We start from the raw sequence: 19,876 nt of genomic DNA, 5'->3' as shown, positions 1-19,876 counted from the left end.
TTGATGGGTCCTTGTTTCTCACTGTGGCAACAAAATTTGTAAGATTTTCCTCTTTTATCATCTGAGAAATGCTGCCCCACGCTGTTTATCAGGCACTTCTGTAGGGAGGTACTTTTCCCCTAATTCTTCCAGGGGTTGACTTAAGTTTGGGCAGAACTCAGGTGGAGAGGAGAAGTTTGTTTGTTTGTTTTTTACATCTTTATTGGAGTATAATTGCTTTCCAATGGTGTGTTAGTTTCTGCTTTACAACAAAGTGAATCAGTTATACATACACATATGTTCCCATATCTCTTCCCTCTTGCGTCTCCCTCCCTCCCACCCTCCCCATCCCACCCCTCTAGGTGGTCACAAAGCACCGAGCTGATCTCCCTGTGCTATGCGGCTGCTTCCCACTAGCTATCTATTTTATGTTTGGTAGTGTATATATGTCCATGCCACTCGCTCACTTTGTCACAGCTTACCCTTCCCCCTCCCCATATCCTCAAGTCCATTCTCTAGCAGGTCTGCCTCCTTATTCCCGTCTTACCCCTAGGTTCTTCATGACCTTTTTTTTTTCTTAGATTCCATATATATGTGTTAGCATACGGTATTTGTTTTTCTCTTTCTGACTTACTTCACTCTGTATGACAGACTCTAGGTCCATCCACCTCACTACAAATAACTCAGTTTCGTTTCTTTTTATGGCTGAGTAATATTCCATTGTATATATGTGCCACATCTTCTTTATCCATTCATCTGTTGATGGACACTTAGGTTGCTTCCATGTCCTGGCTATTGTAAATAGAGCTGCAATGAACATTTTGGTACATGACTCATTTTGAATTATGGTTTTCTCAGGGTATATGCCCAGTAGTGGGATTGCTGGGTCATATGGTAGTTCTATTTGTAGTTGTTTAAGGAACCTCCATACTGTTCTCCATAGTGGCTGTATCAATTTACATTCCCACCAGCAGTGCAAGAGTGTTCCCTTTTCTCCACACCCTCTCCAGCATTTGTTTCTAGATGTTTTGATGATGGCCATTCTGACTGGTGTGAGGTGATACCTCATTGTAGTTTTGATTTGCATTTCTCTAATGATTAGTGATGTTGAGCATCCTTTCATGTGTTTGTTGGCAGTCTGTATATCTTCTTTGGAGAAATGTCTAGCAGGGAGAAGTTTTTAAGGAGGTGGAGGCTGGCTGCAGGTGCTGCAAAGCCCTCACTTAATGGACTCTCTGGCAGGCTGTTGTGTAGGGAATGCCTAGCCTGAGGCAGCTGTCTTTAATGTATCCATCATCTCCTCATTTACCTCCTGGTAGTTTCAAATTCCCTCATGGACGGTCCAATTAAAATCTTGGAAGGAATCTGGACTCTGTACACTGTCCTCAGTGGAGCAACTGAGAGCTGAACACAGTAAACTGAAAGCCGAGACAAAGCCAGGGCCCAGGTTAGGAAAATGAGACTCTGAGGCTTCTTCCTTGTGCAGGAGGAGAAAAATGTCCTAGTGGTGTCCATTAGAGAAGGAATTGTTTTATGAAATCAGATGTAATCCTGGCAATTGCCTTCTATTGGAGCTTGAAGAGAGGTCTGGGAATGTTTAATCTCCCAACAGTTTCTCTGTACCTCCCTTAAGACACTTTTCATTTTCTGCCAAGTCATTTGTATCTTGGTCTTAATATTTAATTTTCGCTTCTAGGTTGTATATTACTATATCTACTTCTGTGGACAACTTGCAGTGGCTTGTACGTAGAAGGTGCTCAAAAAATGATGTAATATAGATACATGGATGGATGGGTAGATGGATGAATAGATGGATGAGTAGATGGATGAATAGATCGATAGGTAGATGGATGGGTAGATGGGTGGAACAGTGAATGGCTGGATGAATGGTTGGTTGGGTAGCCCCTTATAGTCAGGTTGGCACAGGAAAAGTAGAATTTGTGGATTGATAAAGGAAGATAAGGAAACTGTGTCTGTGCTGAACACTGTGTCTGGTACTTTATAATATCATTTCACACCAATGCAGTAAGGTAGGTTTGTTTTTCCATTTCAAGATGTTGAAACTGATGCTAAGAGAGGTTAAGGAATTTGCTTAATGGGACCCTCATCCAGGTCAGTCTGAATAGAAAATCACACCACACTCTAGAAGTCAACCCAGCACCAAGTAGACACCAAAAGTTGATTTTTATGATGTTGTTTACTCAGAGCATTGACTCAGAAAGCATGTGGGTGCTGGATTAAAGTGGAGTAGGCTCGGGCTTGACTGAGGGTCTGCCGTAGGGGCTGAGGGAAGAGCTGCCCTCCCCCTCCCTCCTCCCCACCTCAAGAGCTGCCTTGAGGTGACTCAAGTGTCAGCTTCAGAAGACTATTCTCCTCCTTGGTTTGAGAGGAGTCTGAGGACAGGTGTGGCCTCAACAGACCTGTCCTGGAATGCTGTGTGCTGGAACAGGTGGGGCCCAGGCCAAGGCCCGCTGACCCTGCCTATCTTGGTCCTTCTCCCCTCCCATGTCCCCCAGCCCTGCCTTCCCCCAGGCAGGCAGCAGATCACCCCCTTCTCAGTGCTTATTCCAGAGTGTAGAAGCCGAGAGCAGGTGTCATCTGAATGGACAGGCCTCAGAGGAGGACTGAGATGAGGTCTCATTGCGGGAGCTGGGGACTGCCCAGGAACAATGTTTGCCAGGCCTGGTGTCACTCTCAGAGGAGATGGGGCCGGCTGGGAGCCAGCGGGCAGAGCGGTTTGGGAGCCCAGCCTGTGGATTCGGTTCTGGAGACTGAATCCTTGGTGTGACAGCCCAGCATGATTGTGGTTTGACCCCAAAGCCTACCGCCACCCTGGCTGTGGGCCCGTCCCTCCCAGAAGCCCAGTCTAGGTGATGTGTGGGGTGGGGCTCCGTCAACAGGCCCACCCTTGATGGGACCGTCTGCCATGACTGCCCTGTCTCTGAGGCTGGGCTTCTGAGCTGCTGACAAACCAACCACAAAGCTGCTGGACCTTTGTGCCCTCCCACCCCCTCCCCACCCCCAGCCCCTCGTGGTACCAGTGAGGCCTGCTGTTTCTGCCTTTAGCTCTGCCATAAACAGCCCCATGCAAGGGTTCTATTGTCAGTCATCTATTTGTGTGGTAGTATAAGTGGGAATCACAGTATCTCCTTTCTCCCTGGTTATTTACACTTCAAGTCATATTGTGGAGAAAAAGTTTCTGTCAGCAAAAGAATAGTAATCCTCCTCATTTCTATTCATAAGGCCTCCAACGGTAGACATAATTTTTCTCATATGTCATCTTTTGGGCATGGGGTATTATAACCCTGTTTTACTTGCATCCCTGTGGAGGGCTCATTTGCTTATGTGGCAGCTCTGGCAGGCCCAGGCAGTATTGGCATATCTTTGTACAGGGATCGGGGGTCCCTGTGGCCTTTGGAGTTGGCGGGGGGGAAAACAGCCCCAAGATGGAAGAAAGAGATCGCCCCCCCTCTATCCACCAGGATGTTGACAAGGTAGAGAAGAAACTCCTCGTGAGGTTGCAAAGACTTAAGGCACTTGCACTGGGCCTCGGAATTCTGTGGGGAGAGGTCCTTTTGGGTATGACACTGTGTAGTGCCACGTGAGTACCCTTTGTTATGGATTGTCCATGGTTCCTTGAGCGAGAGAGCTATAGGAAAAAGAGACAGCCGGGCCTGCTCTTGGGGACATTACTAGGGGCTGTAACACTGGTAGAGAACTTCTACCTTCCAGAAGAGCTGAAAACGGGACGTGTGTGAAAGTGATACAGCGGAGTGATGTCACCAGTGGGCGTGCGAGAGGAGCATGTCAGGGTCCTTCCCACTCACATGGAGAGTCAGGAGGTAGAAGGGATAAGGGTCACCTCTGATGGCCGCAGCAGGACAATTTTTATGGCCACCAAAGAGAACACATCAGCCCCTCAGGTCCCTGTTCGGGGAAGAGAGGGTCTTTGGGGCTGGGATCTGGTGCTGATTCTGCTGGAAGGGGCCGTGGAGCCGAGCCCAGCTGTGCTTCCAGTGCTCTTCTTGCCCATTTTGGCCACTGGCCTCTGCTGGCATGACCCAGGGAGGCAGAGTCCACCTTCCAATGGAGAACTGGGCCCAGGTGCAGGTGTGTGCAGGAAAGGGTCTACTCTGCAGGTTGGGGGTGCTCACATCTCCAGGTTCTCAAGGCCTGGCCCTTAGCTGCTCTGGGGAGGTAACCTCTGAGCCCTTGGAAGATCCTGCCTGATAGCAGTGTCTTTGCACACCTGGAAACTCGAGCCACGCTACATAGCTTACACTAACAGTGTGATTCGTGGTGATCACCTGGGCCCTGGACAGTGCTGTGCTGGTTTGCTTTCTGGAGGGGCTGAAGGCTGAGTAGCTAAGGTCAGTCCGTGGGTGCTCCCTGCCTGCGTGACTGACCCTCATGAAAACCCTGGACCCCAAGTCTCAGGTGAGCAGCCCTTGTTGGCAAATACTTCGTACATGTTGTCACACATGGTTACTGGGAGAATTAAGTGCTGTTCATGTGGTTCTGCTGGGAGAGGATGCCTGAGTACTTGCACCTGGTTTCTCCTGGATTCTTGCTGATTTTAATCTGTATCCTTTCACTGTAATAACCCACAGCTGTGAGTAGAGTAGCTTGTCTGAGTTCTGTGAGTCCTTCTAGTGAATCATTGGACCCGAGGGTGGTCTTGGGGACCCCTGACCAAAGGAGCCGGGGTCTGAGCCTCATGTTTGTTTCCAAAGTCCTACAGCAGGTGGTCTTGCCAATTTTCAGCACCAAGATGCTGGTGGGGGAGCACTGTTTTTTCTTCAAATGGTACCGTTGGTGAAACTGGGGAAGAGATGTCTGAAATCTCAACCCAGAGGCAGCTGCTGACTTGCCTGGGGGTTGCACCTTTTCTTGAATGTCTCAGGTGGTGTGCTGGTCACTTCATTTTCAGTGAGCAGTAAGTAAGCACTGGTGGGGACTGGGCCCTGACATGGGCACTGGGGCAGATGGGGTCGGGGGTTGATGATGGAGAAATGGGGAGTAAAGAGATTTTATACTTAACAGTTGTGCTGTTACCAAGCTATGTCTCTTTTTATTTTCACAAAATCCCTAAGAGATGTGGGCTAACATTTTAAACTCTACTTTATGGTTGAGAAAAGCAATCCCCAACAAGGCTATGACTTGTCCAAGTAAACAGTAAAAGGGGGGACAATTTGGCCTTGTTCTTGGGGGAGATCATGAGCTCCTGGAGCAGGTGGGGACATACACTCAACCATGATGAGAACAACTATAGATGAACAAGTGTGTACCGGTCAGGGTAAGCAATGCGAAGCTGCAGTAACAAACAATCCCCACATTTCAGTGGCTTGACATTTCAGAGGTGTATTTCTTGTTCATACAAAGTCTTCTGTGGATCTGGATGACTCTCCGGGCAACTGTCTGGGGGACTCTCCAGGTGGGCTGGGGTCACCTGGGGTTAGACCTTGAAGGCCTTGAAGTGAGAAATGTTAGAAGAGAGGAAGCCTGTAAGCAGCAGAGGAGAGCATCTCCTTGGGGGTATGGGTCAAGGCCATGTTCTCCCATGTTCTCCCTGGCTATGGCTTGACATCATGGAAAAAGCAGAGGCTCTGTGCCAGAGGTGCCAACAGATGTGCTTCTGGTCCAGGCTTTTCCCACATACAACCAAGAGACTCTGGCCAAGTCACTTCTCTCCACCTAGGCTCCTCATCTGTAACACAGGAGGGTCAGACTAAAGCATGGTGGGCTATGCAGGCATCCGTAGTTTGGGAGGATTTCTTGGATCTCCCTTCCAGAAGAGAGATGGCCAGCCCAGGCTGGAATCTGGCCTCGTCCACAACCTGTGTGGCTCTGAGCAGTTTCCCCAGTGTGCAGTGGGTGAGCTGGAGCGGCAGTAAGATGGCAGTGATGCTTTTCTTGCTCGTTCTGTGGTCAGATGGCTGATTTCACCACTGCCTCTAAGGGGGCACTGAAATTGGTGGCAAATCTCTGCAGTTTCTGCAGCAGGAGTGAAGCTCCTCCATTGCATCAATGATGGAGCAGCGGGTGTAAGACCAGGCTGGAGTCCACGTGCGGTCCCTCCAGTCACGGTGCAGAGAGGATGGGGCACTCACTGCGTGAGGCTGTGGGAGGAGGGAGGGGGTCTTACTGCCTTCAGGAAAAGGGATTGAGGGGGACTGTAACTTCCAGGAGAAGGCTGCACCATAGGACATCTCTGGGCCAGAAAGCTTGACTCTGCCTCCAGCATTTTGCATCATTTTCATTAACTTGTTTAGGATGAATAAAATTGCAATAGTAATAATTTTTCCCCCTTCTTTTATTTCGATTTTTAACCAGTGAAAAAGAAAATTCCTTGTTAGGGAGAGTGGAGTGAGAATTGGAGGGCTGGGGAGAGGCAGACCTTCCAAGTTTCTGGAACAGAGATGCTCCTGGCTTTCTAGCCAGAAGGAATCTCCCTCCTGCCGCCCTCTTGCCCCAAGCTCTGGATGCTCAGAAGAGAATCTGGGGAAGTTGGAACATGGAAGAGAGAGACAGATTGAGAGATTCCTGCAAATGTTGGGGTGTTTGGTTAATAGAATTAGAAGCCGGGCTGGCAGAGACCCTGTCACATAAACATTAAGTCAACACAGGAGACTGAGCATTTGTTAGAAATGTAACAGGATGGCTGGAAATTTTTTGTGTGTGTGTGGTACGCGGGTCTCTCACTGTTGTGGCCTCTCCCGTTGTGGAGCACAGGCTCCAGATGCGCAGGCTCAGTGGCCACGGCTCACGGGCCCAGCCGCTCCGCGGCATGTGGGATCTTCCCGGACCAGGGCACGAACCCGTGTCCCCTGCATCAGCAGGCAGACTCGTAACCACCGCGCCAGCAGGGAAGCCCTGGAAATTTGTTTTTTAAGGGAAGGAGTGTTAGGGCTTCTATTCAGTTTCAGTTCTCTGAAGCCTGAGTCAGCAAGGTTGATCCATGATGCCTTCAAATGGCCTTTTCTGTGGCCTTTATTGGATCAGTAGAGCTCCCATCTCCATAGGCCAGGAGCCAGGGCTTTTCCCTCCCTCTGCTCCATCAGAACCTGGTCTCAGGAGAGGCTCCACTGTCAGTCATTTACACTTTAGTGTGAAGTGTTGTTGTACTCACTCTCCCAGAGCGAGTCTGCATTCCAAGACTGAACTTTCCTATGAAAGTGGCTATCTCTGTAAAAGGCATTTCAGCCCTCAGAACACAGGGAAGGAGTTAATCTGGGGTAAAGAGACAGTGTTAGCCCAAATTTTTTTGGTTGCAGCGTAACTTAACTCAGCCCACAGGCAAAGGGGGAAGTTACAGGTTTACACTGGTAAAGAAAGGCTGAGGAGGCTCCCAGATTTGAAGGAAGAACTGCAGGCACTAGGCCTCAGGGAGCACAGCTGGGCTCAGGCAGGCGGCTAGGCCAGCCTCTGCTTCCTCTGCACGGTGGCTTCCCTCTCCTCCTGTAGGCAGACCCTCCATGTGGCAGAGGAGGGGGTTGAGCGCTGGCTGACAGCTCCTGCAGGCAGGATGTGGCAGACAGGCATTCAGCATCTATTCCACCCTCCTCGAAGCAGGCTGCCCTGTACTGCAGAGGCTAGAAGGCTGAACACTACACTTCCCAGACTCTCTTGCAGCTACCATTCTGGATGAGATTCCAAATGTTAGATGCACTTGCACAAGATTGGAGGTAGAGCCCATGCTTCTGCTGTTTTCTGTTGGCAAGCGGGTGTATCTGGTTTTTGGGGAGTGGCTTCTTGTTCATGGTGGGCTTCATGAAAAGGGCTGCTTCCTGGTCATAAGAGAGATAGCACCACCCTGTGGGTGTGTCTCTCCTGAGAGTTGGTCCTGAGAGCCCAACCTAGAGTCTTTTCAGCTTTCCCAGTGATGGGCCATTTAACAGCCCAGGTTAAATTAAAAAATGAAGCCCATCGGAGACCAAAAGTAGAGTGCTGAGTGAAAAAGTTGTCTGCCAAGCAGGAAACCTGACCCAGGACAGGGTCTAGGAAGGCCGTTAAGGCTGTTTCGATGAGGATCTTTCTTTTTTTTTTCCTGGCCGCACCCTGCGGCTTGTGGGATCTTAGTTCCCCAACCAGGGATCGAACCTGGTCCCACAGCAGTGAAAGCACCGAGTCTTAACCACTGGACCACCGGGGAATTCCCTGGATGAGGTTCTTGAGGAGGAGAATTGGTGTAGGTCTTTTAAAACCAGAAGACTGCTGAAATGCACAGCATGGTGACTACAGTTAATAATACTATATTTCCTAGTGGAAAGTTGCTGAGAGAGTAGATCTTAAAAGTTCTCATCACAAGAAAAAAAATCTTGTAACTTTGTATGGTGACAGCTGGTAATGAGAATTACCGTGGTGATCATTTTGCAGTGTATACAAATATCAAATTATTATGTTATACATCTGAAATTAATATAATGTTATATGTCAATTATACCTCAGTTTTAAAAAAAAAGGCTGCAAATTCCCTCACTGTCCCATAGTAGGAAAGCAAAATCTCTGAGTGATATTGGCTAGAGTTGTTGGCTCTGTAAGCATTTGGGGAATGGTGGTGGCCTGTTGTGTACGAGTGGTGCCTGTCTCAGGATTATGGTGTCCAGATGTCTCTCCTAAGCACATAAGACCCTGCCCGGGGACTATGGCATCAGGGCCCTGTCACATGCCTGAGTCGTAGTATGTAACTCTGTTAGGTTGTCAGTGTCAGTGGGCTGAGTGGCCAGGTCAGTTTATCACCCACAATAAATTTTTTCCGCTTAAACCAGCTGAACTGAATTCTGTTGTATTAACTTTACCCTGACTGGTGTACTAGGCCTAACTTGTATTCCAAGAGAAGAAAGGGCCACTCTATCACCTCCAGTCCTTGTAAGGCCAGGGAGCTGCTTGCCTGGCCGGGGGCATGTGCCCTTCCTTAGACCAATGATTGTGTCTTTAAGGCTGTGGGACCATGATTGATCCAGCCTAGAGGGGAGGGTGGCAGGGACCATAGGTGGTCTTACTCCACACCATCCCAGTCCCCTTGCCCTTGCTGTCCTCCTGTATAGAGGATTGAAAGCAAAATGCACCATCTCCTGGCCTCCCCTGTAGGTAGTGGTGACCATGGGACATTCTTCTGATTAATAAGATGCCAGCAGAAAGTCCCTAGGGAAGCCTGGGAAAAGGCTCGCTAGGAATTCTCCCTTCCTACTTCTTGCTGCTGGTAACATGGATGTGGGACTTGGAGGTGTAGCTACTGAAGTCACAAGCACGAGGACCAAAGCCAGCATGCTAAGGACCCCAGGGCAGAAGAGAGGAGGAGCTAGCTGTACGGTGGGCATCACCGAGACACGCACCACCCCACACCACCTGCCTCCAGACTTCTGGTTGTCGTCATCAAATAAACCGCTGTTGGGCTTCCCTGGTGGCACAGTGGTTAAGAATCTGCCTGCCAATGCAGGGGACATGGGTTCGAGCCCTGGTCCGGGAAGATCCCACATGCCGTGGAGCAACTAAGCCCGTGGGCCACGACCACTGACCCTGCGCTCTAGAGCCCTCGTGCCACAACTACTGCAGCCCATGTGCCTAGAGCCCGTGCTCCGCAACAAGAGAAGCCACTGCAATGAGAAGCCCGCGCGCCGCAATAAAGAGTAGCCCCCGCTCACCGCAGCTAGAGAAAGCCCGCACACAGCAATGAAGACCCAACACAGCCAAAAAAAAAAAAAAGCCCTGTTTCTCCTTCTTTAATCTACTCTCTGTTGGGCTGTCTGTTAATTGCAGCTGAATGCATTGGTAAGTAACACAGGAGGGCACCCTGTGATCCACAGGCCTGCTAGACCACAGGGAGATGGGCTGGAGTTTTTCGCAAAGGATAGAGCAACAGGGATACTGTTCCCATAAGAAGGAAACAGGAGAGCATCCTGGGCAGACAAAGACAAAGGCTGTAGGATCTACTTTGACAGGCCTTCTCAACACACCTGAAGTCTCACCTGCAGACAGCTATGATTCCAGCTACGAACAAGCCCCACAATCATGGTTTGTGCCTACTGAGTGCAACTCAGTAGTACTGCGACCTGGGTGTGAGAAGGTATTTAAGAACCTGGAGCAATTTTAGGTGGAGGAGCAAAAAGGTTGGGGTGTGGGTAGAAGAGGTCTCTAAACTCTGGTGTTAACTGGCTGCTGACATTTTGATAAATGAAGAATGTATCTTATTCTTTGCCAGGTGGAAAGGATGAGGAATGGGGAGCCACAGGACTAGAGCTGGGGTGAAGTACAGAGCCACCCAGTGCTGGGCGTGGGGCTCAACCCCAAGCCCTGGCTGTACCTCCTTCTGTGGTCACCCACCACCATGTCATAGCTGCTCGACCACAGTGGGCGGGATTCATATCTTATTGACTATAACTGCTCTAGGGCTTAGCACAAAGCGTACATGCAATAGGTGCTCATATGTGTTTGTTGAATGAATGAACACAAGACCAGGCAAATGGGCTGGACAGAGCTGTGGGCCAAGCAGGAAGGCCGTCTGGCTGCTGCTGGAGATTGGCTAGTGAATTGCTGTGTGAACTTCTTGCTGGGCCTCGTTTTCCTCCATCTGCAGAATCAAGCAAGTGCTCCTTTTTTGTTCCCTCTCTGCCAGAACATTCCTCAATGAATGTTCAGATCAAAGGGAACAGCTCTATGAAGTTTTGCTTCATGTCTTACTTGCAGCAATTCCTGGAACTAGGCCTCTAATAGAAATGTTTGTGTGCCCGTGCATACACATATGTATTTGGACCAAGGGCTCTCATGTGTGAGGACACGCATCCCGAAGAAATCTACCCATAGCCCCAACATCTATGGGGGCTGTGATGGGAGAGGCTCCCATTTTACCAATGTGGATGTCACCCACAGTGGTATAAAGTCCTAAAGGAGGCCTCAAGGGGTAACCAAGGGGTGGGGGAGGGGTGGGCGCCCCACGGTGAACAGCAGCAGGAGGGCTTTCCCTAGGGACAACGGAGAAGAGGCCACTTGGAGGTGGAGGAGACCACAATGGGGCCTGGTGGTTGGGGAAGAGCTTCCACTTCAACTTCCGCCAGCCCCAGCCGCAGATCCCCCATGGGGTTCAAGCTTTCTGATTGCAGAGCTCCTCTAGAGCAGCACTGCAGCACAGACCTCGCTGCGGTGAAAGAACTATTCTGCATCTGTGCTGGCCAGTATGGTAGCCATGAGCCACATGTGGTTCCTGAGCACTTGAAGTGTGGTTGATGCAGCTGCAGAGCTGAATTTTTAATTCCACTTAATTTAAATTCATTTAAAATGAAAGAACTGTGCGTGGCTGGCAGCCACTGCATCGGACAGCACAGCTGTAGAGAATGGTACAAATGAGAACCAGGACCCGGCGCTGGCAGAGGTTCTTACAGGGTTGTGGGTGTGCTGGAGCCGCAGCTTTCAGCAGGAAGCTGGCCAGCCCTCAGGGGGCACAGTTCCTTCCCTCCTGCATCCAGAGGGCCAGTCCTGCTCAGCCCAGTCCATAGGCAAAGAAGAACAGGGACAAATTGTTGAAGCTGGGTTGGGCACACGGCTGAGGTTAGCTAACGGTGGTTCTTGATGAGAATCCCTGTGGCACTCTCACATTTCTCCTCCCAGACCTCAGAGTTACAGAGCTGAGAGGCCAGCCCCTCAGGTTGCTGACATGGAAAAGGAACCCTAGGGAGGGGAGGAGATCTGCTCACAATTGGCCAGATAGGCAGAAGCCAGAGAGGCAGAGGTGAGCTCTCGTCACTGGGCATTCGTTGCCTTATGGTTAAACCTTTCTTCAGCGATTCCACCAACATCCCTTCTGTGAACATTTCTCTCAGAATGGAGTAGGAAGGGGCCTTGAAAGTAGTTTTCTTTGCCGGGACTCCACTTCTTCCAGTCAAGGAAGCACTGTGCAGGCTCCAGGCCCACAGGAGTGCACACAGTTCCCCTCTCTGTCTTCTCACATAGGGCTCCTTCTGCCTGGGACACCTGTGCCCCGCTGCAGCTGGCTCACCGTGGCCCGTCTCGGGCTCAGCTTGGACAGCCTGCCTCTGAGAGCCTCCCCTGACTGCCTGGCGGGCTGGTTGCCTCTTTGTGGGTGCCCCTGGCACCCGTGTCCCCTGCATCGCAGATGTGGAGTACTCATCCTGCAGAACTGCGGGGCCCTGTCCGCTGTCAGCTTTCCACAAGCCTGGAGTAAGGGCCATACTGTCCTTCTCACTTTGTCTCTCCAGCCCCTAACATGGCAGGGGCGTCCTGGCCCCAAACTAAACAAATTACTTATCCCCTCTGACCCAGGACAAAATGAAGGGGAAGTACCAAATTCCCAAGGTTGGTAGGAGATTAAGTGAGAAAAAATATGCAAATCTCTTGTCCAAGTAAATGTAAGGTTTTTTTCTTATCTTCTCATCAGGAGAACAGAAAGGTAACTGAGCAACTGACCATAAAAGGGAGCGGGTTGGCAATCCATCCAGGATGGCTGGCTGGGGATCTAAAATGTCATAGGAATCATAGGCCTTAGAGCTTGAAAGGAAGGTAAGGACCACTTCATGCAGCTAAAACACCCACCTGAATTGATTACACAGCTGGGGCATGAGACCCAAAGAGAGAGGAAGACTGATGGGTGAGCAGAGCCCAGGCCTGTCCACTGGCACGGCTAGCTTGTGGGTCTCAGCTGGAAGCAGGGTAAGAGAAAGGCCTCTTTCCAGAAACACCACAGGCTAGAGTTTTTCAAACTGCTGGGTATAATTCCTAGGCAGATCAGGAAATCAATTTGATAGCTTTGACCAGCACTGAAACAAAACCAAACCAAAAAACCAGAATGGAAAATAGTACCCTGTGTATCACTGCAGCTGTATGAAATCTTTGGGGCTGGGGGGAGCCAGAGGGTGATTTTGCAGATTGAGGTGGGCAGGGCCTGCACTTGAGTGACCTGTCGATTACTTCTCATCTCTAGGGCAAACTGAAGGAAAAAGATGACCTGGGGAGGGGGCTGTGGAGGAGAGAGGAAGTCTCAGTGGAGTTTGGCGGTAGTGATTAAAGAGGTACCAAAAGGGAGAGGGTTGCACAGGCATCGTGGGCAGAAGCGATCATCTGGCCGCAGCCTTCTCCCCCAGCTGGCGCCACAGAAAGGACCCCCTGCAGAAGCAATAGGGGCTGCCTGGTCTCTTATCATGAAACGCCTCTCTAACAGTGATACTGTATTTGTGGAGCATTTATACTTTTTGGAGTTCCCAGCCTCCTGCGAGGTGATGGTGAGGTGGTGGTGGGGGCGTGCGGGGGGTGGGGGGGATGAGATCATTCTCCCATTTTAGAGGTGGGAAAACTGAGGATCTGATGAAGCCGACTGCCAGATGCGGAGCTAGAATCCGGACCTCCTAGCTTCTGAATGCGTGCCCTTTCCATACCACAGTGTGAGTGCTCTGTGTTTAGAGTGTACGTTTCAGAACCTGGTTGCCCTTTAATTAATTAATTTATTATTATTATTATTTTGGCTGTGCCGCGAGGCATGCGGGATCTTAGTTCCCCGACCAGGGATCAAACCCATGTCCCCTGCAGTGGAAATGCAGAGTCTTAACCACTGGACCGCCAGGGAAGTCCCCCTGGTTGCCCTTTAGAATCACCTGGGCAGCTGCCACAAAATTCCATTGCCTGCCTGCTCCCCTCATTGAAACTGAAATCAGAACTGGGGAGTGGGAGCGGGGCCAGGCCATCAATATCTTTCAAAGCTCCCTTCAGAGAACCTAGTTCACAGCCAGACTTGGAAACCACGGCCACAGTTGGGGTCATTTCCCCCAGTACTGGGTTCCTCATGCTCCTACCTTCTTTCCAGCCCTGGCCATCAGAATCTGCCTTGGCCCAGTCTGGACAGGCTGCCTGCAAGGTCCATTGGTGCCCTTAGCTCAGATGGATTTCACTGTTGTTTTGTAAAGTAACTCCCCTGGGACGCTGCCACCCTGGCCCCATCCTCATCCTCTGAGCTGACGTCTCTTGGGCCCACCCCCCGTCCCCAGAGGAGGTGTGATTCGGGAGATGGGGAGGCAGGCGGCTTTGACAGACGAAAAGCAAACAGCTCAAAGGGGTGGCAGGCTGCATTTTATTCATCGTTAATTTAAACACCCCTCAAGCCCTCTCTTGGAGTGCTGCTCGGAAAAATAAATGTATTGTCTAAGAAACCCTGCAGGCTTGTCCCGCATGCTCTAACCCCCTCCTGAGAGAATGGGTAGCATAGAAAATGATTTATAAAGCAAGGGGGGAAGCTTCCCTAGGGAGGAGGTGGGGGGAGGCTGACAGAAAGGGGAAGGGGGTCTTGGGCCAGGTGGGTGCAGAAACCTCACCGCTTCAGTGATGAGACTGGCTGGGTTTGGTACCTGCAGGTGTCAGAGCTGCTCCAGGGACGAGAGTCCGGGCCCTGAGTCCATGCCGATGAGCCCGTCCTGGGGGTCAGGGGTGGTGTCAGCAGCCCTCCCCCGCCCCAGAGTGGAGCCTTCGGTGGCACCAACCAGCACATTATATAACAACTGTTCCAACAAAAAAACGGGCCCCAGCCAGCGCGTCTTCTGGACTCAGAAGTGCCTCAAGCCGTCTGTCTGAATGTGCTTTCCAGACAGTGTGCGTGTGGAATTGTGCTTTTTGTTTGTGAAGAATGTAAAAAGTTACAGTAAGGTGGAGCCACCTGGCCCACGGCTCCTGTGGTCTCCGCCTCTGTGGGCTGCCGTGGCCAGGAGGGCTCGGGGGCCCCTCACCCAGGGCGCAGGAAGAGGGATCTGCTAGGAGGCCTGTCCGAGAGGCGGAGGAGCCTGTGTACATTCAGCAGCTGTTTTCCAGGGTTTGGCTTGGGTTTGGTCGCTGGCGTCTGTGTAAAACACAGATACATGCAAAGTGTCCATGAAACTCCCCCAAGACAGGGAGGAATTTTCCAGGCCCCTGCAGATCTCCAGGGAGTTAAAAATGCAAAATCCTTCTCCTTAAAGTGGCCCAGACCAGGATTTCCTTTCCGTGGGGAAAGGGGCTAGTAGCTCTTTCTAAGGCTGACGTGTGTGTGTGTGTGTACACGCATGTGTGTGCATGATGCTGTGATGTGTGACACTCCTGGCAAAGCCCAGGACTTCGTGGCATTTTCCACAAGCTGAAGGCCTGCGGCTGCCTGAGCCTTCCGACTCCTTCGCCAGGCCCGGAGGTGCTGGCTTCGGTCAGAGGACACAGGGCCCTGACCACCTGGCCTTCTTAGAGAGCAAGGGCACCAAGGGCGGCTCCTTCCCTGCCTGCTCAGCTCTGAGAAGGCCTGGCTGCAGTCTAAGATCCTGGCTTCTGTGTGGCCACAGCCGAGTGACAAGAGCCCATGCTGCCTTTACGGGAGCCCCAGAGCCCCAGCACAAGAGGGGTGAGTGTGGGCCTCAGGTTAGGAAGCAACTCGTGGAGCCTGGGGACGTTGTGATTACAGCGAGCTACCAGCTGTGGGTCAGACTGGAGACCCCTGCGTGGTGGGAGAGGCCACAGCATCTAAGAGGAAGGAGCCCTTTCTTAGCCTGAGGTTCAGAAGAATCTGCACCAAAGAAAGGGGTCCCTATCATTGTCTATAATCCTGAAACGATGGGAGGACCCCATCCCAGCTTGTCAAGCAGGTCTGGTTCTCTATGCTCGCCCTCAAGCAGGATGTCAAACAAGCCCTTTAGGCATGGGTCTAGGCTCCAACAAACCCCCTGACCTTGGGAGCCCGGCTTTTCCCAGCAGCCCCTGGCATCTGGGGGACTGAGCCCTTTGGCCTGAGGTAAAGGACAATGATGATTGAAAAGGGCGGCAGTAGGGGGGAACCAGGGGAACATGGACAAATATATGTGCATACCACTGAGTCCTGGGCTACCATCGTACACTAGAGGACTGGCGTTTCTCTGGGAGGTTGCTGAGCAGGAAGGGTCCCTTTCCTAGCTCCCCTGAACCATGCTTTCGATTCCTTCAGCAGCGTGCTCAAGTTGCCTGCAGTTGCCTCCTTCCAGAGCCAAAGCATAGGAAAAGAAGTGAAAACAGCTAAGGCTGCAGCATGAGCAACTCAGAATAGACTTTAGGAAGCAGTGGTGACAGAGAAGACTGCCAGAGAAGGTTATGAGCTTGCCTTCTCCGGAGGCAGGTCCTGTTCCCGCCTGTGGGGATGGGATTCTTTGCAGTCCTGCCTGCTGGTCAGCAGATTGCCCGGATGCCTTTTTGGCCTGTCTAGCTCAAGGAGCCATGGTGACTGTGTCTTAAGCCTCCTGTTCTCTTCCTGGGGCTCACTTTCTCTGAGTTGCCTGCTGTTTTGCCTGCTATTAAGTCCTCATGGTCTAGACGTCTCTGTCATGGGGATGTCTCCTTTCCCCTCTGGATAGCTCAGATCCCCAAATTATTTCCTGTTGCCTAGGTGACACCTCTAACTGGATGCCTTTTCATCTTTCCTTCTTTTAAAGGGATAAACCTGATACTTTATTTCTAGGTCCTGTTAGAGGACTCAGCCCTAAACAATGCGTGCCTCTCTGAGCACAGTGTGACCGCAGCCATTGCTCAGATGGGGGAAGGGTGGCAGTGTTGGGGAGGCTCATGGAGCTGGCCTGGCTGACGTCACAGTGCATCCTGGAAGCGTGGCTCTCTGGAAGCCTACCCTTCAGGAACTGGCAAGACTGACTTCTGTCCTGGCCAGCTCCTCCTCACTGGCTTCACCCCCAGCTTACAGTCTGTGTTTAAAAACCAATCCCAATCCAAATGAGAAATTATCCCTCACCCCCCAAAAAAGAAATTACCCAAAGTAGCTGGAGAGTTACTCAGATCTTAACTTGTTTTTTCCTTCCTGCCATGAACTGGAAGGGGCGAGGGGAGGCTGACATTCAAGTGTGACTCTTAATGCTGTGTGTGTGTGTGTGTGTGTGTGCGTGTGCGTGTGTGTGTGTGTTTGAGTGTTCCAGGCATATATGCTTCCTTCACTGCCAGGGAGGGAGATTTTACGGCTTTTTGATGCCTCTCGGGCAGACGGTGTGAGATGTCCTGGTGCTTTCCTAAGACTTCCGGTCAGAAGCTGTATGTATATTGGTGGGTCACACTGTGTCTGACTAGACTCTGGTATTTGTCCTTGGGATTGTCATCTTTTTGGATGAGAAAAAATGGGCCAAAAGAGTACTGTTCCTTTACAGTCCAAGACCCCCATCTCTTCAGTGAAGGCTGGGTATCTGGCCTTCCTCCAGGTCAGTGACCTCCTAGGAGGTAGAGGGTGAGTCTGGGAGAAACTGTCCTTCACCTTGAGGATCATCCAGGGCAAAACTTTAATCCTAAAATTGCTTCCATCCACCAGCTCTCTCCCTCCTGCCTTCCTCCACCTCCAGGACAGACTGTGTGTGTGGAAAAAACACATTCACTTGAATATTAGTGGGGGCCAACCAGGGTGTAGAATGGGATGTGTCCCAAACACATGGCTCTGGAGTCAAATTCTCTGACACTGGCAGGATGACTGCTTTGGTTCCTGGTGCTGCAGGCCCTGGTGCCCACCAGTGTGGCTGGCAGAGCGCTGATGCAGAGGAGGGGCAGCTGGAGGGGGTACTGCGCTCTGCACCCCCGGGCTCTCTAAAAGGGAAAAAAAGATAAGAATAAATCCACACCAACAAAGAAAAATCTTGTCTGAGAAGACTCAGACATTCCTGGTTAATAACGAAAAGCATTCCCGTGGACGATGCTGGTGAAAGGAAGGAGCGTTGAGGGGATTCAGAGATGTGCCCTGAGCCTCAGAGATCAGCCAGCTGAAGCAGAGCTGGGCTCCTGCAGCCTGAGTGCTCCCGGCCCTGCAGGCCACTCCAGGCTTTCCCTCTTTAAAAGGAGTTGCCCTGTGTGCTGTGCTGAGTGGACTAACTCCAGGCTGAGAAAGGCCTGCTAAGCCCCTTACCACTGCAATTCCCACATCTCTGGGAAATGCCACAGTCCGCATGTTGGTGCTGTGTTTCATCCCATTGCATAATACTACGCCATTCTCTGTGTGTAGCGGCTGTACTATATATATACATCAGGAGGCAACATATGGCTCTCCCCATCCCCACCTGTCATAACTGTGACTATATCACTTCTGACGACCAGAAGGAAGCTGCTGGGCTGGGCCAGGATTCTAAATGCTGCGGAGGTAATTCAGAGCCATGAAAAGTTGCACCATATGCTTTGGGGTTGCCAGCTGCTTACGTGCATCGAGACGGGGTTTAGTGCCAGTCTGCAGAACCCAGGGGTGGCACTCTTCTCACTGCCGTGTGCACCGGGCGAGGGTCTGGGGTGCCACTTTTTCTCTCCCTGGAGGAGAATCTGCTGGGGACCACAGTTCTCCAAGAGGGAGCCCATAAGGAAAACAGGCTCCCCCAAAACCTACCCTTGATAACATCAGGCCTGGCCAAATAGTATTTCTTTAAAAAAAAATTTTTTTTTTTGGTTTCATTTTATTGGATAAAGGTTAAGAAAGCGCCAGCGTCTGAGAGAAGGAAAGCAAACGCCGCCCGGCTGCACCCCAGCCTGGTGAGGGTCCGTGGCGCGGCGAGGCACGCGTCTACCTGGAGGCGCTCGTCTCGGCCAGGCGGTTGTTCATGATGCCCAGCGCGCCCACGCCGCCTGAGAAGCCGTTCTGGCGCGTGTTGACGCACACGCTGCGCGGGTAGCCGTTGGCCGTTTCGGACAGCTGCTTCTGCAGCAGCGCCAGCGACACCTTGTTGGAGGCCGTGAGGTCGCGCATGGAGATGAGCTCGCCCGACAGGCGGCGGCCCTCTGCGTCGCTGTCGCGGGCCGCGGGGTCGGCGCCGAGCGCGGCCAGGCGGCGGCGCAGCCGGGAGCCCGGGGTGATGGCGTTGCGCCGGGCCAGGGGCGCGCCGGGCGCCGGGCAGCAGCGCGTGCAGCAGCGGCAGCTCAGCTTGCGCAGCATCCAGTTGAGCACCTGCTTGATGAGGATGGAGATGACGTTGAAGAGCGAGTAGATGCAGCACACGCCGAGCAGGATGAAGAGGAAGTTGCCCAGGCGGTAGAGCCCCTGGTTCCGGTAGGCGGCGTGCTGGCTGCTCACCAGGTCCCCGAAGCCGATGGTGCTGAAGGTGACGAAGCAGAAGTAGAGCGAGTCCACGTAGTCCCAGCCCTCCACGCTGGTGTACATGGCCGAGGCGCAGCAAGACAGCAGCACGGCGAACAGACCCAGGATCAGCAGCACGTGGTACACCGAGGGCTTCCAGCCCGCCAGGCAGTCGGCTTCCGAGAGCGCCGAGCCGCGGCGGAAGGTGGCGGGCAGCAGGCCGCTGCGGCGCAGCTGGCGCTCCCGACAGGCGCGCATGATGAAGGCCAGCAGCGAGATGATGCGCTCCAGGAAGAGGTTGAAGAACAGGATGGTGCCGGCACAGCCGAACAGCCCGTAGGCGATGAGGAAGGCCTTCCCGCCCACCGTTGCGGGGGTGGTCATGCCGAAACCTGTGGAGACCAGAGCAGGGATCAGCGAGGTCCTGGCTGAGCGGGTGGTCCCCACCCTGTGCGGGGCAGGCATGTGCAGGTGCTGACATGGCTCCTATGCTGAGTGGCATCGCTCAAGTGGTATTTAGACATTTCTCTGCGTTGGTGGCACTAGATATGGTTCCTAATCTGGGCAACCCCTAAACTGATGGAGGAGACATGGCCCCTCGTCTGGGGTGGGGGATCTGTAAATCAATACGGGTGAGGCAAGATGGTCACTAGGAGGAACCCATCAGGAAACACAAAACAGAAGCCACTGCACAGATGCAAACTACTGTTAAGCCCACAAACTGAACGAGTGTCCCCTGGTCTCCCATCCCTCAAATTGTTTTTTTAGTGTACCGGTGACACACCTGGGCCTTGTTAGGACAGACTTCCATAAAGGCTTCATTTTATGGGATTGCTGGGGACCAGGTAGGGTGTGTTCAGTCCAGGT

The 19,876-nt window shown here is 52.0% G+C and overlaps 1 protein-coding gene across 1 annotated transcript in view; it reads right to left on the bottom strand.

Annotated features, from left to right (window-relative positions):
- Positions 1–18,365: 18,365 nt before the first annotated feature.
- The window catches only part of KCNK12 (potassium two pore domain channel subfamily K member 12), a 52,125-nt gene continuing 50,614 nt past the window's right edge, over positions 18,366–19,876 (bottom strand). The window contains exon 2 of the mRNA XM_027113176.1: positions 18,366–19,401. Coding sequence (XP_026968977.1) covers positions 18,500–19,401 — 902 coding nt within the window. The 3' untranslated portion in view covers positions 18,366–18,499. The remainder of the gene's footprint in view (positions 19,402–19,876) is intronic.

Source organism: Aethalodelphis obliquidens, unplaced genomic scaffold, assembly GCF_003676395.1.
Source record: "Aethalodelphis obliquidens isolate GAN/ISIS:26980383/991018 unplaced genomic scaffold, ASM367639v1 scaffold12, whole genome shotgun sequence".
Taxonomy (NCBI): domain Eukaryota; kingdom Metazoa; phylum Chordata; class Mammalia; order Artiodactyla; family Delphinidae; genus Aethalodelphis; species Aethalodelphis obliquidens.
Note: the sequence above shows the minus strand (reverse complement) of the source record. Positions and strands in the feature narration are given on the sequence as shown.